The sequence below is a fragment of the Drosophila virilis genome, chromosome 4 (genome assembly GCF_030788295.1).
Source record: "Drosophila virilis strain 15010-1051.87 chromosome 4, Dvir_AGI_RSII-ME, whole genome shotgun sequence".
Lineage (NCBI taxonomy): Eukaryota > Metazoa > Arthropoda > Insecta > Diptera > Drosophilidae > Drosophila > Drosophila virilis.
Window position 1 is genome coordinate 13948228 of NC_091546.1, and position 24661 is coordinate 13972888.

Below are 24661 nucleotides of genomic sequence, written 5' to 3' on the forward strand. Positions count from 1 at the left end.
TGCTTGTTGCTGCTTCCTCTTCTTGTATGTACAAATGTCATTAGGCACAAAGCAGACGAACGACGACGAATTTCTCACACACACACACGCATACACACATGCACATGCAGACCTACCCAAACACACACACACACTCATACACACACATGGTACACATGATGAGAATTTCATTTCCTTCAACTCCCTCTTCATTTTTCATTCTCAAACCCAAAAAAATTTCTCTGGCCATGGCAACTGCATTATGTGCATTGGGGTGTGTTTGTGTGTGTGTGTGTATGTGTGTGTGAATCGCATAGCTGCCAACAGTTTGACACACAAACACAATTATAATGAAAACTACGACACCAACAACAACAGCAGCAGAAACCTCGAGGGAAACCCGTTTAGAAGCATTTGTAGATCCATGCATGAAAATTGAGTTTTTGCATTGTGAGTCAATTGCAGCTTGCGACATGCAACACGACGCACACAAAAGTCAACAATAAGTGACAACAGCAGCCGCAGCAACAACAAAAACGTTTGCCAAACCGGCATTAATAAAGCCTCAAACTCAACAAACTTTTTATGGGAGATATTTGTGTTATGTGTTAGATGAGAGTAATTTTAGGAAAATATTTTAAATACAAAATTTGAAATTTTAGATACTTTCCCAAAATACGTTTATATTATCTTTATCTTAAGACCACACAGCACAAGAATTCTAAAGCTATTAAACGCGAACTCCAAGCGCTAAAGTTGTGCCAAATTTCTGGCCTCCTTTTCATATGCACCATGGCGTTTATTGCCCGGCTTACTCAGACAAATTTCATCATGTTTTTATATGTGTCAAGACACACACACGCACACACTTTTATAATAATAATTATAATAATACCAGTATTATACGAGCTAAAGCTAAAGAAACATTTTCGTCTTTTGATGAATCACACAAAGAAATTACGAAATATGTTAAGTATGTGAACTTTTAACAGCGCTCTGTTAATGCCCGCTGCCCTGTTAACGCAGCTCTGTTAATGAGTCACATCTTTGAGAATTTCACCTGCTCCCAAAAAAATAGCTCCGAGTTGGGTTATTTCATTTATTCATTTGAATTTTATTAGCAACCTGCGCATTTCTCTGCCTTTTTTCCACAGTCTCTTTCTCTACACTTTTTCGACTTTTTTAATTAAAAAACTAAAATTGGCAACTGAAATTTAATGTGAAAAGGCAGCTGCCTGAGTTCGAGATGCACTCCATATATATATATTCATTTATATATATGTACATATATCAAAAACTTGCTACCGGTGAGATGAATGATAAAGAGGCGGCCAAAAAGGAAACCATGTTAAGTCACAAGAAATTTTGCAATGTGGGTGGTAGGAAGCAATGGGCGTGCCACTGAAGTGCTGACAAAGAAAGAAAACTTTTCGCTATGCATAAAAAACGAAATGGGAACGGGCACCGGGAACTGGAACTGGAAATGGGTATTGGGTGCGGGGGAATAGGGTGTATGGGGTACTGGGAACGTGTGTGGCAGATAGCTGCAAAAGTTACCCAGTCTCAGGGCTTTTATGTGTGCGTGTGTGTGCTCGTGTGTGTGTGTGTGTAAAGTGCATAAAAATATTAAAAGAAAAAACCCAGCCAGGTAAGAGGTGCATCTGAGGTGCCAGAAAAACGCGAGAAAAAACCCAGAAAATATGACGAAATCGGTGTTGAACGACTTGAAAACACGGTGTAAAAGCTTAAGCTAAGTTTGGTGCCACTTGAGTATGTGAGCTAGTAAAAGGAGTTAAAAGCAACAGTTCGCAGCTTAGAATATTTATACATTTTCTGTTTGCAATTCAGGAATGAGAATTCTCGCTGCCACGCACACAATTGGCAACATTAACCCCTTGTGGCTGCTATAGGGTATAAAGCGGACAACAATCATCAAGCAAAGTGCCAACTGCAATTTGCGCAGGCAAACAGCAGAGGGCGCAGAAGGCGTGGCTTTTCACTCTCGCACAGTCAGCAAAATTAACTCGAGCAAAGCTGCAGCTGATGACAGTTGGACACTTGGACAGTTGGATCGTTGGATAGTTAGAGGCTGGACAAATGCACCGCAGGAGCTGCTGAAAGTAAAACACCAAAAAGGATTTTCGGCATTTTCATTTGTAAATGTTTTGTTGGGGTGAGGAGGCAGAAGAACAACTGCAACAAAAATAATTAAAAGGCGTTAAAATTGCGGCTAAGCAAAGCACAACAAAACGCAGGGTTCTCTAATGACACAGGAGTGCCCGGCTGCGGGTTATGCGGGCGGACGGGTTCTGGCTCACTTGAAGGCGACTGCGTTGACACTTTAATAATTTGCACGCTGCGGTGGCGTTTTAATTATTAAATGTAAACGCCTGGCTGCGAAGGAAGCCAGGACGACGACTACGAAGGCGAAGGCAACGCCTGCCAGCCAGCCAGGATGCGCCAGGAAGCGGACGCCACGCGTGGAAATTGCGGAGAGATCCTGCGGCTGCTTTGCGTCCTGGCTGAAGCGACAAAGGAAGCACAAAATTAGAGCAGCGTTTGCCCAGCGAGCAGCAGGTGCAAGAAGAAGCTGGAGGAGTGTGGAGGCGGTCGGTGGAAAACTCGGGCCGCAGGCTTGTTTGCCAAGGACTAACCAGGAAATATTTAGAGCGCAAAAATGCAAAACGAAAGCGTAAGCAAAAGGAAAAGCAGCAGCTAACCAGCAGCCCGGCACAGGCGACAAAATCAACGCAAATGAAGCGCAAGGATTTCAAGAGATTTCCGTGTGTGTGTGTGTGTGTGTGTGTGTGTGCATTTCGGTCAGGCGCCAGGACCCAGGGCTTGCGGGTGCGAAAATGCTAAGATAAACACTTGACTTTGGCGACACCTTTTGCACAAACCGAACAACAGGGGGCGCCACGCACCCGAGGAAAAGCCCAAGCAGCAGAAGAAGAAGCAACGAAAAGCTAGCAAAGAAAAAATAAAAAAGGCAAAAATAACACGCCTCATTGTTTAACAATTTGTAATCAATAGCTAACCGACTTCCTGCCAGACCCAAGCACCTGAGAGTGCGCTCAGGTAGCTGTTCGATATTTATGCTGCCCCTGGGCGCATAAATTATAAATTTTTGTGGTAATTAGCATAACTTTTTCTTGATGCACGCGGGGACAGTTCTTGAGCTAATTTTCTTTTCTTTTATTTTTGTTGCTCTAGCTGGGGCAGCCTATCAAATGCCTATCAGCATTTGCATAATTCGATACAAATCCCATTAGAGCCCCAGTCTAAACCAAAAATAGTCTAAAAAAAAAAAAAAAATGTAGATAAAAATCTAAATATGACTAATTAACTTTAAGCTGCTTTTGGACTCTGCTACGCGCTGCTCGCCGTTTTTTTTTTTAATGATCATCGACGCAACGCTTCTCAAAAATGTTAATAATAATCATAACACCTGCCTCTATCTCTTTTATTTTTATGTCTTAAAAGTTTTCAGATGCGCTTAAGTCGCGCTTTTGTCTTCGATTTCATAACAACTTGAGGAGGGGGTTGAAAATAAACAAAAAATAAAAAACCGGTGCGTTGCCCTGGGCAACAATAACATCATCTCCATATGAATGCCCCGAACATATCTATATGTCATATTGTATCGTATGGGTTCCATTTGTTCCCCAACATTTTCGTTGTTGTTGTTTGCGTAACACGAAACGTCATAAAAATGGTTACAAGACCCGAAGTATATAGTGATAGAAGGGTGAGGAGGGGGGGGAGGGGGCAGCGGATGCTGGGTCTTGAGATGATGTGGGACTCTGCAGCGACAGGTTGATTGGGCAGGTTGCGGCAGCCCCAAGAAATAACAAAGGTATTTCATCTTCAACAGACTTCACAATTGGGCAGCAAATTTGACAAGCGGACTTAGATTAAATGAAAAAAAATATAATAATAAATAAATAAACATAAAAACATAAACAATTAGCGAAATTGGAGCAGTCGAGTTGAAGTCTGCGGCCCGCCTTTGACTACCTTCATCAACTGTCAATAGATTATTATAAATTTAAAGGTTTTCGCTGGTTTCTGTCGCTAGATGGCGTGTTTGCGTGCAGCTTCTAGCTAATAATATAGATGCGACAGCTTGGCTTTTTACCACCTGTCTCAGCTAAAATACATAGCCATCTCATTGCATAACTATAATCTATTTATTTGTTGCATATTCTGAACGTTTTTTAGATAATGCCAAAAGTATCATTACTTTTCAATATCGTATTGTGCAAATCTGAACAGTTCTTGTAGCTTTTTTATTTTCAAGTTTTCATTGCATTTGGTGAGGATATTTGTAATTCATTTTATTTTACTTATCATTATTGTCATAACACGCTCTCTTCACATTTCCCGTAGTTTAAGTGCTTTAAAGTCTGTTTTTTAATAGAAAAATATAGGAAATATATCTATTGCTGCTGTTTTCGAGCGCCAGAGGGCGTCTGTGTGTTGTTCTTTGATGTTCAATTTGAAGATATGCCCCTTTTATTGCCCAGTTTTTTTTTTCCGCCCAGCTTTAAATTCGATTGCTGCCACTTTCTGTTCTTGTTGCTGTTGTTTTAGCCTTCTTTTTTTATCAAAAAATTTTTTTTTATTTTTTTTGGTACGTCTTTTGTTTTACGTTTCTTTGCATTTCTAATTTGATTTGAAAAGGTTATCGCAGCATGCCCCATCTCGCTCTGTAGCTAGATCTTTGTTGCTCTACCGCTGCCTCTCTCCTTTTCTCGCTCTCCCTCTCTCCGTCTCTCTGTTTGCTTTTTGTAGGTGTGATGCTGTTTGTTGTTGTTTTTTTGTTTTTGTTTTTGTTATTTTCTGGCTATCAAAGAACTATGCAAATGACTTTATCGCAGCTGCGCCCCGCGCCGCTCGCTGCGCTGACTCCCACTCTGCCCCCTCTCTCTCTGTGTCCCGCTTCCCCATAATAGTCAAGCAACAACAAAGCTCCAAAAATGGCCGCCGTTTTAGCTTTGTTTACCTGTCTTCCAACTACCACATGGCTTCCCACCTCTCGCTCTTGATCTTCCCCTCTCCCCCTCTTCCGCTCTTGTTCTACATGCCTGCTCTTCTCCTTATTTATGTTTGCTCGCATCATCTTCTCTGTTGGCATTTCGTTGACCTAAAAAACGTTCAACAGCCGCTAACCAAAAAAAAAAAATGAAAAAAGACGAAGCAGCTAACAAAATGCCAACAGATGCCATAAATTGTTGTTGTTGTTGCTGCTGCTGCTGCTGTTGTCGCCGGCGTTTGCTGCAGTTGCAGTTGCGTTTAGCAGCAGCAGCTTCTCTACCTGTGCAGCTGCTAAAGGCATTTAAAGCGTCGCATTTTTTTGTTGGTTGCTTCCAGCTTCGTCTTCTTCTTGTTCTTGTTGCAGCTCAACCTTCAATCTCAGCGCCGCCAAGCGGAGAGTCGAGTGTAATTAAGTCTCGTGCAAAACATCTGCCGTTTATTTTTTTTCCGGCTGCCCCATGCCGCTTGTTGTTGCCACTGCCTTATCATCTGGTTTTTTTTTTTGCCATTGCTGCCACAGCTTTAAGTGGCCTTTTTTTTTGTCCATTTTTTTTATATTTATTTCGCGACACGCCCTTCCAGGAACTCGTCAATGCCGCAAATATTTGCCGTATGCATTATAAGACGGCCGGCCTCTTGTCGAACGGATGCCCTTTTCCTTATTTTTATTCGGGTCGCTATCAATGGCAAAACCTTTCTGACGCGCCTTTATGCAAATTAGTTCGACGCGAGTTTTTCCCCTCTTTTAACATATATATATAAAAAGAATTGAGTAATGTGCTGAGTGTGGCATAGGCGCAGCTTAAGTAGCCTTAAATAAGCATTAAATACATAAATGAAGATATTGCAAAAGGTGCTTGCCATATACATATGTCCATGTATATGCTGTAAGGGTTCGAAATATTTCAGCTCAAGTAAGACGTAATTCTTTGGAGTTTCGAAAATTATGTGCATCGATTTTTTCTAAATTTTACTATTTTTAAGTGAAGTACATTATTATATTATATTATTGAATTGAGTTTTATTCGTAAAACGCAAACACTAGAATTCCCACAAAATTATTTCTATTATATATTTTTTAATATTATATTGTTATTATTTATTACTAGATTATTTTTATTCTCATTAAAATTATATTATAAATGTCATAAAAAGATGATCACACAATCTTATCTACCAAAGTGTAGTGTTGAATAACGCCAAATAATCAAAGCATTTCACAATTTCGATTGTCGACAAGCATTTTACAATAAATTTACTATTTTGGCGTTAGTTTATACAAAAAATAAATCGCATTACATAAATAAATCGTACAAACATAATCGCCAGTATTGGTAAGTGCAAAAAATTGCCAATTCTGCCAACTCTCAGTTTAAGGTAAGCAAATGTCAAATGTAATATCTACTTACAACCCGTTCGAAATGTTTTGTGGAATTTTATTTTGGGTCTTATCGTATTAGGCTTTTTCCTAATTATCTTTATTCCACTCGAGCTATATGTTGTTTGCTTTGTTCCCATTTCCTGTGCGCTTCGCTACGTTTTTAATTTAATTTTGATTTGATTTGTTTTGTCGTTTTCTTTAGGCCAAATCTAAGTTTATCGAAAGTTTTCTAGCTGCTGCCTCACCGGAAATTGGGCATTTTCGTTTGTGCAGCACGCATTTCAGTGAGATGCTTGGCTCATTTGCTGCAACAATATTTATGCAGCAGCTCCAATGGATAAGATTCGAAGATTACGAGCATCTTTCAGTTCAGTTGCAGCTATTTCCCTCTGCCAAAGCAGCTGCCTTTGCTGCTGCTTCTGCTTCTTCTGCTTCCTCTTCTTCTTTATCTTCAGGCAGTTTGTGTGTTGTCTTCATTGTTATTTGCTTTTGGCATGCCGCACACTTGTGCTGCCTCTGTGGCCCGCTCCGTCTCGCCTTAGCTCAACATCTTTGCAAATTTCCGGCCCTTATAATTTTGTCATCAGCAGCGGCAGCGTTTGCCTCAATGCAAATTCAGCCGCTAGGCAATTCTTCCACTCGCCCTCCCTATTCCCCTCTCGTTCACGATCTTTTCAGCTGTGTTTCGCTCCTCGCACCCGCATTTAATCGAACCCTTCACATTGACAAGTGCGCCCGCAGACATGTGTGTGCCTTTACCCCGACTCTGCGCTCTCTTCAGTTATGACAACAATGCCGCCTTGAAGTCAGCCGCTGCCCACTGCGACGTTTGCAAAATGTTCATAGCCTCAGGTGGTTTTGTGCCCTCCCCCGCCCACTCCAGCTGTCCAGCCCCCGCTTGCTATATGCATGCATAACTTCTTGTCTTCGCTTTGGGTGTGAAATATTTTGCCTACTCTCTCGTTACGTCTCCTTTTGCGTTTTTTGTCTTTTGTTTCAGCCTTGCATTTGAGTTGTTGCTTTGCTCTTCATTTGCCTTGTCTTGCAGTCTTCCCATCCCGCTCTGCCACCGTCTCCTGCCTTATGCATATTCATATTTCCCTTGCGCTTTTTGCTGTTGCTTCTGTTTTCTGCTGCTGCTGCTTGTCTCTCATATAAACGTCATTATTAGCCGCTATGGCTATGGGTGCAGCTCTGCCTCACACTCCCCTCTCTCCCGCTCACTCTCTAAGTACTTCTGTCTCATCATCTTTGCTTCTCTCCCATTACATTTTTTGCCCGTTGAATTTGTTGTTTATTTTGTTTTTTTTTTTTTTGCCTCTCTCGTTGCATGTGAATTGTGAAATCTGAGCTTCCTGTTCAATGCCAGCAGCGACGCACACACAAGCACACAATCAGGCACACATACATACAAAGTGACTTGTCTTTTCTCTTTCGCTCGCACGGCCTGCCGCCTCTCGCTCTGGTTATCCACATTAGCCGCTAAGCGCTTTGCGTATTTTATGTAATTAAATGAAATTCTACACTCCTCAACGCCGCTCTGCTACTTACTTTGTCCTTTCGCATTACGTTTCATTTCATCTCGTTCCATTTAATGCCATTTCGTTTGTCATTTCTTCATTCCATTTGTGGCTTTTTAATCTTTTAACGAATTGCAAATGCAAAAAGCGCTAACAGTTAGCTGCATGCAGATTTTTTTCGTATACCCTGTGATTTTAAAAGGGCTGCAAAAAAGTCTCATATATGTAAAGCCCACTTTGATGGCTTAAAGTACATATTAATTATTTCGCATTATATATATTCAAGCGGTTCATCTACAGGGTAACTCATAGTCTTGTACTCTTTAATTTTAAATTACTTTACTTTCATTTCATTCGCTTTATCGACGCCAATTACTTACATATTCTCTTTTTTGTCTCTTTACAGGTAAGCAACCTTTACGGTTATATTCTACTAGTCAAAACCCAAATCGCACTATAAAAGTTTATGTGTGTGTGTGTGTGTGTAGAAGAGCGCGTAAGTGTACTGTAATTGTGTGCTTAGTTTAAGTAAATTTTAATATTAGTTTGAGCCTGGTGTGAGCCGCAAAAATGAAACTTGAAATTAAATCAAAGGCAAAGCATGTGCAGGGTTTTTGCCAGAGTTGCCACATTATTTTTTTGGGAGCTCTCTTTTCCTCTCCGTCTCTCTCATTGTATGGCGTTTAATATTAAAGCAGCTCTTGGAGCTGCGCCACAGTTCCTTTATGCACAACTTTCTATTGCCTTGCTCCGCTCTTCCTTCTTCTTTTTCTTCCACTTGTCACGCATCGCTCATATGCGTTCGCTTTGTCACGCCCCCCCGCAACGGCAGCGCCTGCTGCAGCACGTCGGAGCAATTTTCAATTTTGCATTTTAATAATAAAATTTTGCACGCAAAAACGTAAAATATGAAACAAGCAACAACTCTGGCAGCGGGCGCAAGAAGAAGAAGAGCCGCAGCAACTCTGAAAGCGGGTAGCAGCAGCAGAGGAAGATGAAGAAGAATGCAAAGGCAAAGAAGAGGCACAACTTGTGCCAGCTGGGCAAACTTTTGCCTAGGAGGTGGGCGTAACGCATGATTACTTTGTTGATGATGACAACCCTGGCAGCATGCCGTCCATTTTACCTACACCCTGGCAACTTTGTCTGCTGCCTGAGCCTTATCAACAATGTACTCCTTGTTGCCGTTGTTGTTGTTGTAGTTGTTGTTGTTTTTGCCTGGCCGCGCCACAAAGTATGCAATAGATTCTGTTTATCATTTTGCTGCGACGTGCTGCTTGCAATTTGTTGCATGTGTGTGCAACTGGTCACGCCCCAGCCATGTGCAACGCCCACTCGCCAATTGCATGCACAGCACGTTTCGAGCTCTACGAAACGAGAAGCAAAACAAAAACATGTTTTTTTTTTTGTTGTTGTTTATATCTCTTATTTCATTTTTTAATTGCGCTTGTATTTATTTATTTTATTGTGTGCAAGCTTTTTGTACCCTTTACTCGGATTGCTTTTGTCCGAAAATATTGAGATAGCCCTTAAAAGTCTTTCAATGGGTAAGGGGAAGACATGAAATTTATTCAAATCAAAAATCTAGAAAACTTAATTTTCCCCAATAAATAAAACTAATAAAATAATTCAGTCATGAAAGAAAGCCTCTAAAAGGCAAATCTTTGTGAATCGTATGCATGCAGGGTATCCGCTAGTCGTTGCATGTTCCTTAACTCAAGCTTTTTAATGGACGGCTTTCAGCAATTTGTACGCGACTTTAATTCGTTCGTTTTTTTGCTTACATTTGCCGCTCTTCATTCTTCTTATCAAACAGTTTCTGCATTTTTCACTTGTTTACTTAACAATTTTTTGTACGCATTGAGCAATTTCTCATTTGTTTTCGTGGGCTGCTTTTGTCTTGTTTTGGTTCTGTTTCTGTTTTTTTGTTGTGTATTTTGAATTTTTCGTTCAACTGTTTTCTCTGCTTTTTGCAAGTTCATTTGTTTGCTTTTGCTCCGCGAACTCATCTTGCTCAAAAGTATCTTTTTCTGAATTACACAACGTTCTGTGTCATATGCACAATTCGCCAACTCATTTGCGGGTTGACAAACACATGTTTAAAGCTTTGGCCTTTTTGTGTGCCTGGCCTACTCCCAGCTGGATTATCCTTTGTCCTTGGCCAGGTTTGCAGGCAAAAAAAAAAGTGAAAATCATTTCAAATTTTACACTAAATTGACTTTGTGTGTGCGTGTGTGCAAATTGTGCACGCACAATTAAACGTGCCAGCTCCCAAAGGGGCCAAAAAAAAGAAAGAAGGAGGAAAAGCAACAGCAGTTAATTTGCCAGTGAAAATAAATGCTTGGCCAACAATTTCCAGTTGCTGCCAGGGCAAATTTCGTATGTTTGCAGCAAATATTTGCCCAAAACTCAGTTTTTATTTGCCCTTCCCCCAGCCCCTCAAACTGAAAACTTTAAAAAATTGTTTGCCATTAGCTCATTTATTTAGGATCTGTACCAAAATCAGCTTCGTTTCGTTTCGTTTCGTTTGTGCCTTATAATTTCGTTGGTTTGCATATTTATTTTGGGTAAGTTACTTTTTGCCCCCTTTTTTTTATTAAATCAAAGTTTTACAAATTAATTTTTTGTCATGAAATAAGTATAACGCATAGAAGGCGACATCTCAGACCCCGAAGACTATATATATATCAGTGTTCAGGCTTTCAGTTAGGCGGTAATTACGTCGAGACCGGACGGATCGGATCATCATATAGCTGCCGTAGGAACGATTAGTCGAAAAGTTGGTTCTTGTATGGCAGAATCACTTGTCACATATTTGCAAAAGGCAAGTGTGGACAAGGGTTTCAAGTCTTCGGCGTGCCGCAGATATCTTCACTTGCTATTTTATAAAATTTATGCAACATAAGTTTGTGCATACAACATTTTCAAGCCTGTTTTATAACCACGTGCTCTTATTATTCTTGTTATCATTATTTAATTGTCTTAAAAGCTTAGACAAATTTGCTAGTTTGTGCAGAAATCTAAGCCGCTTGTTTAATTTTCTTTAAAGCTTGTGCTCAGCTTGTCAGTTAAAGATGCAGATTGATGTGTGTACTTGGCCCAAAATTCTGTAATCTGTTTATCTTGCAGAGTTTTAGCCAGCTCTTGCGTGCTTGTACAAATCAGTGCTGCCAAGTTCGAACTCAAGCACAATAATATGTAACTTAAAGTGCCAAAATTAGGCACGTGTTTGCGAAGTTACGCTCAACGCACTTGCTTAGCTGAGCATCATGTAACCAGCAGCCATTTGGGCGGGCTACCACGCCTCGTCTCACTTTCCATTTCAGTTTGCAACAAAGAGGGCAAAAAAATGATATATGAAATTCATGTGTGGCAACAATAAGGCGAACGGGCAAACAATTTCAAGCAAATTCATGTAAACTTCATGCACAATGAGCAGCTAGCTAGGCAACACACAAAAGGCCATTGCCATTGGTCAGGCAAATCCATTGAAGATGCCCGCACCACTTGCCCGTCCCCAATTCGCCAGTCGAGGCATGCATAATGCGCTTAACAAAGTTTTTGATTGTATTACACAGATATGCGTAAGAGAGAGGGAGAGAGGGAGGGAGATGAGGAGAATGTGTGTGTTGTGTGTGTTCTTATGCAATTTGTTTAGTATTTTCATATAAATTGCATCGATTACGAGATTACAAACATATACAAAACATTTACTCAAACGAGCGCAAACGACAACCCGAAGCAAATGCTTCTGCAAAATGTTTTTTTGCCCACAAATTCTCTGCATTATAATCCTTCAGCTGTGGCAGCATCTGTTGGCCAGCTCATAATGCATTATTGACCAAGTCTGTAGATAAACGAGGCGACATTCAGCTCTTCAGCGTTCACAGATATAGATATTTTAGCATCTTTATATCTCTTCTCGGTTTCGGCTGTTGTCTTCTTCGTTATTTTAATTTATGCAAATTTTCAACATACGTTTTTTGTTTTTGGCTTTGGTTTTATCTTGCGTGCATCATCATTTACAAATTGTTTCTTTTGGAGCCTGGGAAAATGCGCATAATTGTTTGGCTTTAAATGTAAATGAATTTCAATTAAAATTAAACACACTTGCACACACAGAGGCGCGCTGATCGCAGATACAAGATGTATGCGGCAGACATATGCTAATTGCCTTGAAGACTGTTTTATGTTTTGAATGTATTATGCCCTGTACAACACTGCGAGTAAACAGGGTTGCATGTGCTTGAAAAAGTGGGCGAAGGACAATAAAATCCATACAAATCTTTAAAACAATACGCTTACGTAAAAATCTTCTAAACAGTGTGAAGTATGCTCTTGTCTTGTCTAATAGTGTAAAAAACAGTGTAAGAAAACTCCCTAAAACGGAAAGTGTTGGTAAGTTGCATGTAAAAATAAATGCAGGGTATCTGCTAATCAGTCAATCGGGGATTAACCTTGTTTTCTATTTTTGAATTTATTTATTGTTCTTTTACGTAGATTTCTCAAGCGTTTGCCAATTCCAAAGTTTCGGCTGCGGTTGCCTAAAGACACGAATTAATTTGAAAACTTCACAGCAAAAGTTCTCAACGGTTTTTGTTGTTGTTGTTGGTTTTATTTTTGGGCTTCACACATAATTTTTAAGTAATCAATCGACTGTCGTTTGTTGTGGCCAGCCCCGCCTATTTTTCGACTCTCGCCCACAAATCGATTAAGTTAATTGTTTCGGTTTTGCTGGCACAATTTATAAATATTTATGAATTGTCTGCTATGTGACTTGCTCATAAATTCCATTTGTAATCATAAATCACTCAGAGACATCTACACACACACACGCACACACACGCACACACACACACACATACACACACATACACATACACAGACAGGCTATAAACTTTACTTGGCAGTTGCTTCAAAAAGTATTTTTGTGCAGAAATTAACTTTTCTGCATAGTTTTTTTCCGAGTGTTGCCAAATATGCAACCGAAATGGAAATAAAGTTGTTGTTCAACACTCACACACACATACAAACGCACACACTCACTCACGACTTATTCGCTGGTAAAATTTGCGTGTTTTTTAAGCGTAAAAGCAATTAAAAAACTTGTACAATATTTTCTCATAAAACAAAAGTTAAGCACACTGGCAAAAAAAAAAAAAAATGAAAATGTACGTTAACCAACACTCAACACACATAACGCCAGCAAAAAAAAAACGCTGGCTATATGCCACGTTCTGGTCAGGCAAAGGGCAACCCAGAGTTGTGTGAAATCTCATTCAGCTGTTCTGGCCAAAAGCGTCAAAGCGGCAAAAAGCTAAAGCTGTGCAATGAGGGCGATGGGGGCGTGGCTGCCTGCAACAGCAAGCAGGGAGGCAACAGTGTGTGTGTGTGTGTCTGCAACTGTTTGGTGGCTGCTGTTGCTCTGCTCATTTCATATTGATTAACAGCAAATCCATCAGTGTCATTGTGGCCAGGCTCGAGCAGGGGGCTCCAACTCAATTCCGCTCATCAGAACTGGCTCATTTACACATTACAATGGAAGCAGAAAAACAGAGGGAAGTGCCGAGCAGTGAAGGGGTCGGAATGGGATGCCAATGGATAGGACTGAACTGCAACAGAACTTAACATTAACAGCTCGGCTGGTGCCACTCGCTGGGGCCAATGTGTGGGAAAACAAAGGCATTAGAAGCTCACAGCAGCTCAACGGCTACAGCGAAGGGTGGCTAGCGATGGTAGGGCGAAGGGTGGGGCCAACAGCAAAAGAGGGGTGCCAGGTGCGAACGTGCGAAAACGAAGCGAGTGAAACCCCTTTGCATAAACTTGACTTAATTAGCTGTGCAACAAACTTGGCTATTTAAACAGGTGGTGAAGTGTATAAATAGAGGAAGAGCTGGTGCAAATGAGTTGGGTGTGCGGGGCAGCATTAGTAGAAAAAAAAGGGGGGGGGGAGTGGGGCGGGCAACAGCAGAGCAGTAGCCCAGGGCGTTACTCAATTGGTATTTGCTATGCGCACAAAAAAAGGAATAAAGTTCGAGCACCGTACTGCAGCAAAAGACAAGTAAACAAAAAGGAATCCATTCTAAAACAGTGTTCGAAAATAGCCAATGTTTATTTAAGGTTAGGTAAATATTTTAAATTTAGTTTAAAACAATTTCTAGAATATACATTCGTATATATCTAGGAAAAAGAAACTGCTAAAGGTTTGCAGTGTTGCAAAATTCGTTCATTAATGTTCCACAGTTAAAAACATTGCTCGAAAATATTGCTCGTTTTAAATTTTCTTTTATATAAATTACGCATATGACTATATCCAAAAAAAAATAAAGAAAACCATGACATAATAAAATAGAAAACAATAAAATAGTGTGGCAAAATCTCTTAGAATATTTTAGGGGGACAAATATTTTATTTTATATTTGGATTTTAAAGTTAAAGCATGTAGTTTAATAACAATTTCTGTTGAAACAAATTCTTTATACGGATCATAGACCCTAAGGCAACCAATAAACCAAGAGAAATTAGAGGAACAGTGTTCTAAAAGGGATTTATATTCAAATGCGAGGTTCTTAGGGCAACTTCTTTAGAATCCACTGCTCAACCTCCAGCATTGAACTCTTCTGCAGCTCATGTGCCGTATTATTTAAGCTCGTAAATGTGCCAATAACGCCCAATTCTTGCAATCTGTCAAATGTCTCGCGACCCCATTGAAACTCGACCACTTTGTCATCTGTGCCATGAAACATGCGAAGCTCTGGATGCATAGATTCCGCCACGAGCGACTCATAGACCACTGACTTACGATTGAGAAAGGAGGAATGTGCAAATACGCCCGCCAAATTCCGGTTCACGTGGTAGCCCGTGTGCAGCGCCAAGGCGCCACCCATCGAGAAACCGCCGACAATTATGCGACTGTGTGGTATGCCCATATCGACTTCTTGTTGTATTAATTGCTTGGCTATATCATAACTCTGCGCCATGCTGCCCTGATCCTCCTCGGCGGCAATATCAACGGATTCGCGATTGAACCACACCGTGGACATCTCGCCATCAAAGGGCGTATACTCTTGCATGGGTGCCGTGGGAAATATATATTTAATATGCGACCCCTTGAAGTCTCTGCCAATCAAACCGCGCACCCATTCCAGCACATTGGGGCCCGTATCGCCCGATCCATGAAAGAATATAACACTAGCGCTGGGTTTGCGCATTATCGATGCCATTGTTGGTTGTACTGATAAGGATAAAGCTCCTTAACTTCTCTATTTCTCATAAGTATGACAGCATGAGCAAAGAGAAAAGTAGCTTTGATTCGGCCTACAACTGACTGTAAGTCGTGTATTTACTTAGCCAATCTACATACCAAATTACCAAGTAGTTACTAAGTTGTGATCATGCGAAAACTGCATATTATTTGCAAGGACCTTTTTTGGGCACAGATTGCGATTGGCTAGTGTAGGGAAAGAGAGCTAATTTCACAAAGAATTATTTAATGCACTTTTGGGCCCGAATATTATCTCACTGCTCGGTTGGGCATTTGTCACAGCATTTTATTGGGCCAGCTTTACCGAGATTGTGTTAGGGTTGGCTATCGCTTTCCTAATGGTTCAATAAACAATGTTTATGGCGTGACATCTTTCACGCAAATGTTTTTCGAGGGGCTAGCATTGCGCGTTCCCAGCAAAGGGGGGGCCCATTAGAAGCATTCACCTTTTAGCTGACCAGTTGGAGCTATTAATATTATCTATATAGCCGGTCAACAATGTCGCGCTTTTCAAAAGTGCTTCAATAAATTAAAACAAAATAGAATTCGGCTCGGGAATAGACCGAAAAGCTGTCAACCTATATAAACTTCCTATTTGCCTGGAAAACCCAAAACGCAGACACTCAATAAAACAGCGGCGGGGGCTTGTGTGTGTGTGTGTGTGTGTACAGGGAGGAATGGGGCCTAAACTGGAGCAAATGCACGACAACATCAACATTTTTGCTGTTGTTGTTGTTGTTCTGGTTGTTGTTGCCCAGTTTTTGGCAGTCAAAGCTCTGACCAAAACTAAAAACTGGCGGCGACAACGACGCACAATAAATTTTCCAGCTCCTGTTTGCAGCTCTTCAGCTGCTCGCCGCTGCTGTTGCTGTGCGTCAAGTGACCCACATTTTTTTGGGGCCGCTGCGCGGCTTGACAAGGGTTAAATAACAATAACAAAAAAAAAAAACATTGTAGAAAAACATGACCAGCAACAACAACACGACGACCAACACGCGAGTCTCTCTGCGATGTAACAAAATAAAAGTTGGCTGCATTTCACCCGCCCCCATACACACACCCATTTCCACCGCTGACCAACTGACCCGTCCAGCTAGTACACTACACGATCCGCTGACCCGAACTGTTCCCGCTGTCCCCCCAACATCCATGCAGTGTCTGTGTTCATATTGTGGGCGTTGAAAAACTCACGCCATCTGAACTAGTTAAAGTTTAAAGGTGCGCAAAAACTGAACTAAAACTCAACTCGATTTGAGTTGAGCGATTTATGTTTGTTGCAAACTGAAAGGAAGTGTGAAAGGATACAAGTTGAGCATACGGGGATTATGAGGAGTAGGGCGGCAAAAACAACTCACCTTTGATTACTATCAAGCAACTCTCAGTCTAACTTTAAGAATATCAAAACAATAGTTAGTCCCTTGATTGCAAAGTTCCTAAGCTGGACTATTAAGGGGCGACCTCTAAATGTTAGAGTTAAAAGTCAAAACTTAATTGGCCTTATTTTATAAATATAAACTACGCTTAAACTGAGAAAAACAAATATTTACCCATATTTTAATTGTTATAAATTGCATTTAAATAATGTAATTACTTAAGTAATTATCAGACATTTGGGCCATGAGATTTAATACCTTGATTAATTATAACTAACTAATTAATGAATACCTAAGAAATTAAAAGTAATTTAACTTAAATATCCGGAATAACTGTCAATTGTAATATATATAATATGAATATGATGATGAAGTAATTGCAATCGGATAACGTAATTACTTAAGTAACTAAAGCTGCGTTATGTGCCTTCCAATTTTATTTTTTGAGGAATTGGACTGAAGCAAAGTAATTACTTAGATAATTTCAAGTAATTATAAAACTGTAACGGACTAATGAGAATACTTAAATGAAGCAAAGTAATTAGGCTCAAATATCAGGAATAACTTTCAGTCTGACTTTGTAAATCCTTCGGCTCAACTACAACTATGCAAAAGTCTACAGTATTATTTTCTTTACATGTTTGTATAAATTGTTTATTGTGTAAGGGTCAAAGACGCTCTTATGATTATTTAAGGGTGCAAAGCTCACACCTTGCTGCGTTCAGTGTTCAGTGAGCTTCAAGCTGATGTTTCATGCTGTGGCAAGTAGCGGGCAGTCAACAGGCAGGCAGCAGCTGCCTCATGTTGCCTGCCACTCGCATTTCGAAATGCCTTTTGCCGGATCCTAAGCTCTTGATGGCCGCCGTCTGGGGGTTCTTTGGGTGGCGGCAGAGGCGAGCAGCACTGACGTGGGGCTTAAGCCGTTGGCGCTGTCCATTTCTGGCCAGGCAGATTTACGCACGAAATGCGCTTGGATGCTTCTTAGGCATCACTGCATCCAGTCCATCAGAGGCGCCAAAGGGGGGGTATCGAAACTACGAAGTGAAGGCAGAGGTTTGGCTGGGTTAAGCTCGACAGGCAGCTGAAATTGCAGCTGGGGAATTAGTTGGACCAAGGAAATGGGCCATTTCTTGGGCGTTAGCAGAACCAGCTGGCTGCAATCTGAGCAAGTTGATTATTTTTTAAAGCATATTTTAGCAACAACTACACCAGCTCTCTCCCCTTGCCTGTGTCATTTCTCTTCCAGCTGCTTTGCGTTGTAAGTCTCAGCGTTAAGTTGGCGCTAAATTAAAAACTTTTGCATTGCATATATTGCACGGGAGAGCTAGAGAGAAAAAGAGAGAGTAAGAGCGCGGGCGGATCCACAATAGGAGCTGGGGGGCTAAAGCAGTCCCAGCTGAGCGTTGTAATGCAGAATAGGGGACTCCGGCGGACCGGGGGAATTGCTGGGATACTGTTGCATTTTTCACTTGCTAAAAAAAAAAAGAAAGGACGAAGAAGCAGAAAAACTTTTGCGCGCTGTTTTCGCCGTTTGCTTGTTTTGGCTCAAAGTTTTTTAACTTGGCTTTTGCTGCTGCTGCTGCTGCTGCTTGTAAAACCAATTCCGAGGAAAATGAAAGTAATTTTTTCCATTTTGCATTAAAATATTGTACAATATAATAAAAGTCAAGCTGGAGACTGGGCAAAAGAGCACAGCAAGGGTCGCGAAGGGGGGGGGGGGGGTTGTTAACAGCGGTACCCCCTAAAAAGCAAAGTAGTTGTACTGTTCCGCTGACAGCTACAAAATGTTTGCCATTTAAAATTGCAATGCAATAATACTTAAAATTATCATAAAAATGCAGCGGGGGTGTACGAGCGGGCGGTCGGCGGTGGGGGTTGCACCTAGTTGAGTTCAGATGATGAAGAATTGTGCAAAAAAGAAAAAATGGGGCAACATTGCGTATACGCAATGTGCAGCGTGGTGTGTTTATTTTTGATTAAGTCGCTGCTTCGAACTGCTTCAAAATGCCAGCGCAATGCCGAGTGACTTAGCTGAGCTGGTTCAATTGAACTGAAGCTGAAATAAGTTTTCTTTAGTTTGATTTATTTTCAATACGAATTTATCTGACAATTCAATACGTATGCACGTACGCACATAGTAAGGTGGAATTGAACAGGCTCATGAGCCAGTTCTTTTTAATTTTTTCTTGAAATGAATTATTTTTGTGTTTACTAAGAGATTTAAATGAACCGGTTCCAGTTGTATTGTACCTATTCTGGTATAAACTTATCGTATATTCATTTTGCTTTTTAATCAAATCATTCTCTCAAAGCATTCTTTTAAACTAGTTCTGAACCTGAACCATGATAGATATTAGTAACTTAGTTGTTTAGCCTTTTATTTAAAGCTTGCGTCAATTCGATCCAGTTTATTAGCCGAACTGGTTCTGGAACCGAACCATTTTAAATTACGCTTCTTTTCAGCATAAACTTGCTTTTAAAGCTTTAAAGCTATATTTCTTGAAGCGTTAATTCAACCAGACTCCAACTAAAAGTCTGTGGCTTTATGAGCCATGCCACGCCCCAATCCTCTGCAGCCGCCCACCCACTTAGCCAACACATGGCCGCGACTCACTTGAAAAGTTTTTCCAACTGGCAACTGGCGAATTGTTATGCAATTTGCAAATCGAAAGGCTGCAAACGAGTGACTGCAACTGCAACTGCCGCTGCGGCTTTCAACTCCGCGACAAGCCAATCCCCTGCCCCGTACGCCACTGAGCTTCGCTCTTGGCTCTGTTCTTTGTCAGACCGCGCGCGCACATGGGTTTTACGTTTTTGAGACTTGGCAATTGTTCACCAGAATCGCGAGGTGAACACGAGGCAAACAGCGCCGTTGCATGAGTAACAAGCGTGTAATTCCAAGCCAGCTGCAGCTGAGGGGTAGTCAGTTAAGGGATCGGAAGAGGAAGGGGTGGTGGAGGGGGGTCCAGCCAGTCAGCGCTCATGACACATGAGTAACCCACGACGCTTGGGCTATGCTTTGTGGTCTGCGCTACGTCCGACGTCCCCCATCTCGGTCCAGCGTCAGACTCAGGCTTTGGCTCTCTGTGAGAGCTGTGAAAATTTATGAAAATGCTAACAAAACATGAGGGCAACAGTGCTAGCACAGCGTGGGCGTGGCAGCTGTACAAAAATTAAAATCGCGTTGCTGCGAAAAAAAAAGAAATAATAATAACAAAAATGGAAAAGCCAGCAAAAGGAAAAGTGCAGCGCAGCTCGTAAGCCGTCAGCTGAAAAAAACCGCAACACAAATGAATGAAATGTTCAGCGACAAGCGCTTACTGCAGCAGTAACAACAAACAGTGGACAGTGGACATTCAGTTTATAAAAGCTGCTGCAAAGCATATTTCAAAAGAAACAGCCAGAGACAAAGAGTCAGCCATAGTGAAAGAGCTGAGAATGGAGACAAACAGATGGACAGTTGTTGAGGGTTTTTATTTTTTTTTTTTGCTTTATTGGGGCAGCTACCCTACATATTTTTAGTGTCATTTCTTGCCAAGATGCCGCAGAAACTGGACAACAACAACAGCAACTGCAGCATCCATACTGTGGACTTAGCTGCTAAGTCCTAGCCGCGACCCAAATCAACAGCCAGCGCGACACGAACCACACCTAAAACAACTACATTTCGGCTCCTTTTGCGCCTTTTGCTCCTTGCTCAATCTCAACACTCGACTTTGCTTGCCGCGATGCTTTATTTTAGATATACGTTTATTTTCATGAATTATATTTACGCCGCCAGCCCATCTGCTCTTTTGCAGCATCTGTGAATCTGTAGTGTAGCTTTGTATTTTTCTCGGTGCTGCTCGTTTTGTTTTGCGATACCCTGTACTAAATTTGCAAACGGTCATGCGGGGCCTTGAAGTGCCCATAAGACAACTCAAGTGTCAACTCTTAAGGGGCGTGCTTCATTTAAAGCGGCGTTTGAATGCATTACAGGGTAGCTGTCAGTCAACACTAACCCACACATAGCAGCTCTAACACATTTTGCTGTGTTTTTTATTGCATACTTTGCGGCATTTCGTTTGTGTAACTCATTTCTTGCGGCTTGGGCGCAATGTTACCCAATGTTACATTCGGCTCCGTAAATACATACGTACATACATATATATTCCTTGAATGGGTCACAAATTTGAATGCAAACATTTGGAGTGTGCGTGTGTGCTGTCTGTGTTTGTGTGGCAGCCACATGAAATATGATAATTCATTACACGAGCGTACAAAGGCAAAATAATGCGCAGGAATATAAAAAATAAAAAAGAAAAACGCCGACGACACTCACTCAATTGTATCTTATGCAAATTGCCAGTGATTTTTCCTTTTTCCTGTTTCCTGTGCTGCTGCTGCTGCTGCTGCTTAGCACACGACGTGTCTCGTGTCCTTTGTGACCGACAAAGCATAAAGAGAAAAGCTTGAAAAACCCAGCACAAAGCAGCCAACGAAAAACATTGTGAAAATTCTCGTGTAACATACGCAACAAGAAAAATTGTGAGACACACATTTTGTAAGCTGTTTTTACGTCTGGCGCTTTTGTTGTTGATTTTTGCCAATTGCCAGAATGAAAAAAAATTGAAACATGCCCACAAAAAAAAAAAAAAAAACCATAAAATTATTATAATATTAACAGCTGCGGAAATTTCGCGGGAGTTTCGCTAAACATTTTAATTGAAAGCAGAGAAATTCTTGTTATTGCATAAATTATCAAATGAAGAGAAGAAGAAAAATGTTGCAGATAATTTATTTGCGCAACATTTTTCAAATTTATGCTAACCGAAAAACAGATGCGCCAAGCAAAACGAACCAGATAAATGCATATATTATTATTAATATTATTCACATGTTTATTATTATTGTCACAGCGAACCAATCGCTATGCGAAACATGAGATGGCCCAAAAGAAGAAGAAAATTTATATACATAAAAAATAAATTATATATTTTTATATTTATATGTGCAATTTTTCAGCATTAAAAATTGTAGAAAACAATTTCAAAGTATTACAAAAAAAAACGTTCTTTAAAAAACAAATTTTTACATAACTTTTGTAAATGTCATAAAAACACAATTTCCACATTTTCCGGCTAAACGAACTACTGGCATTTTCCTACGCGAAATTTCGTTAATTTTTTTACAGAGCTTATTATCATATTACTTTTGTATGTGTGCAGAACTGTGTTTAAACGATGTTGCATAATTTAGCATATTTAATTATTCCATTGTTCAGTTTAACAATTACTCAAAGTCCCTTATAAAGCAGCTTGAAACCCGATAAAAATGTTTGATATGTATTATTTTGGGGTTTTTTTTTGCGGCAAATCGATATCTCTTTATAAACTTGGGCGCAGACTGCTTTCAACTTTTATATTTTAGTATTGACTTGAAATGTGCAACGCAAAGAAGACATCGGACAACTATATCATATAGCTGATATAGGAAAGATCGGTGAAATAGAGGCATCTTGTATGACAAAACATTCCGCAAATATCTGAAAAAGGAAAAAAGTCTTGCTATCATGCTCGTTTTATACTTTAATCTGTAAAAGATTATCAATAGACTTACGTCTTATATAATTAAATCTCTTTGGATTAGTTTTTCTTAATTCATGAACAACTTGTAGAACAGCACTTGAACCATTTAGTTACTCGTAATGCTTAATATCATAAATGCCATTCGCTCTGACTCGGGCACTCATTAAGCTCAACTAGCTGCTGCTACTGCTGCTGCTTCTTCTGGTCGTTTCTCGCTTGCTTCATTTGCAGCTCAGCAGAGCTCAGCTGCAGCTCAGCGCCTTGCTTAAGCTGCCAATTAACAGCATGCCCCATTGAGCATATGAAAAATGAAGTTGCAAGCAAGTGTGGCGCATGGGGCATGGTCCGTCTTTGGTGACGCTGCGATGAGTACTGCAAATTATTTTCGAACAAACAAATTGCCAAATTGGCAGCTTAAGTGAAATTTTCGCTGCCAAACAGCGTTTGTACTCTTACATTTTGTTTGCGCATTTAAAATGGTTAATAAAGCAGGGTATATTAGCTGTGTGCACAGAAGGCAGCTGGGTTGAACGAAGTCGATTCAACTCCTTATTTCCGTCTCGAGAAACTAGGAGAGCTGAAATATAAAGTATATATTCAAATGAAATGCATCATTATTCTTATCGATATGCTCTTCCATTAACAAATCATAGATAAGACAAAGTTTTAGCTGGACATCAAATTTTTTTTGGGTATTTCTTATAGCATACACAAGTCAAGCGCATCTTCTAGTCGCGCACTCCCGACTACACATTGGCTTGTTTTGCTTGTGTTTTTATTCTGTGTTGCTGCTTGTTATCAATCAAATCGATGTTGTTGCAAATATGTTTTAATTAGCCCCGTGTCAATTGCTGAACTGTCTGGCCAGCTGCTAATGAGAAAATTGTCCGCCAACCGCCTTCCTCCCCTGCCACCCGCTGCACGGTAGTCACACCCGCTGCTGGCCCCGCTGATCTGTCAACAAATGTGTGGCCATTGAAGCTGCTCGTAAACTTGGCCCGGTCAGCCCAACGAGTTTTCCAGCCTGCCCGGCTAACCCGTCCGCTAGTTCGGTCCTTTTCCTCTTCAGTGACTCAACTAGGTTTCGTGCTGTGGCTTTTTATCGCTTTGCCCGCTGCACTTGGGCAAACAAAAGTTTTAGGCACGACGACAGCAGCGGGTCGGGCGGTTGACGGGAGGGACAGCTCTGTAGCTCTGTAGCTCTGTAGCTCTGCAGCTCTGTGGTTTATTTGTTTGGCCAGCAAACTTTGCTACCTTGTGCGCACTCGTATCTATCTGGCAGATACTTTACTGGCTATTTCTTTTCTGTTTTTTTTTTTTTGTGTCTTAGCCGGCACAACTTGGTCCACAATCGATGAAGCGTAAATGTTCGAAATGCTCAGATATTTCCTCTCAAGTGGCCAGCGGGCGTAAAGAAAAAAGAAAACAGCAACAGCCAACTTGTTTTTGTAGCTCGTGCTTTGGTCATTACTTTGGGCCGGGCGAGCAATGCGTCGCCGCAGCTGGCAAAAGATACTTTTGTATCTTACAGATTGCCTTTGGGTGTTTTCACTGAGTAAATTTGTCTCCACTTCTTGTTTCATGCTGCATGCTGTATGTGCGCATCGGGGGATTTGCAACGCCAACAGCACATTGTAATAAACTGTAAGGCCTTCAGCTATCCCGCACCCTGCCAATCTAATCCCTCTCCTCACACTTTTTTTTTTTTTTTTTTTTTGGTTAATTTTGTGCAGAAGCTACAATGCAATTTTTATAAATGAAATTTCGACGCAATTTTTGGTCTTAAAGTCTAAAGTTTATTTGAAGCAAAACTTCTGCGCGCCACCTGCTTGGTTGGGTCGGAAGGGTAAAGAGGGGTTGATGGCTTTGGGGCGGGCAATTGGAATATGATAAGTGATGCGCCGCCTGCCCCAGCGTGTACCGCCAAAAGTCAAAAGTTTTTTGCGTGCCAAAAGTGAAATTGAATTTTGCACTGTTGATCGAGTGATACAGACAGCTGAGGAGCGCAAAAAGACAGAGCAGCGGAGGGAATAGGGACTGCTGGATTGGAGGGCTTGGCATATGAGTTGGGCAAGTCTCTGACCATAAAAAAAAAGAAGAAAACAAGTCAACAGCCAAGCGTTTGAAAAAGTTCTTTGACTGCGTTTTTCGCTCTTTTTTATTTATTTTGGTTGTCTTTTTTTTGGCGGCTTGCCGTTGAGTGCAAAAGTTTGGACTGCAGGGAGACGGTTTTGGGTGGTGTTTGATGTTGCGTGGCAAGGTGGCAGAGTGGTGCGGTTGCAAGCATAAGCATGCATGTGGATGCCACAACCAAGTGGAATTTTGGGCAAATACACTCGGGATAATAAACGAAAAGCTGCCAAAGCGCGCTAACATTGACCCCATCCGACTGTCAAATGCCCTATAAAATGGTGTTTGACTTTAATGAGTGCGGATCAAGAATTCGAATTAGGTATTGAAATTGTAGAAGGAATCTTATATATATGAATAATCACAATATTTCAAATATATCACGAATGCTCAGATTGCTACAATATAAT

General features: G+C 40.9%; 2 protein-coding genes across 2 annotated transcripts in view; one reads left to right on the top strand and one right to left on the bottom strand.

Annotated features, from left to right (window-relative positions):
* The window catches only part of ed (hemicentin protein echinoid), a 107169-nt gene that overhangs the window by 24359 nt on the left and 58149 nt on the right, over positions 1–24661 (top strand). The gene's annotated exons all lie outside the window — the stretch shown is intronic.
* On the bottom strand, positions 14418–15210 carry LOC6629172 (lysophospholipase-like protein 1). The gene has a single exon (XM_002051875.4). It carries the CDS (start codon positions 15138–15140, stop codon positions 14487–14489), a length of 654 nt encoding a protein of 217 aa, XP_002051911.1. The 5' UTR covers positions 15141–15210; the 3' UTR covers positions 14418–14486.

What these genes read in the sequence shown, in the direction of transcription:
- LOC6629172 (XM_002051875.4), bottom strand. Translation starts at nt 15,140, where the DNA reads ATGGCATCGATAATGCGCAAACCCAGCGCTAGTGTTATATTCTTTCAT.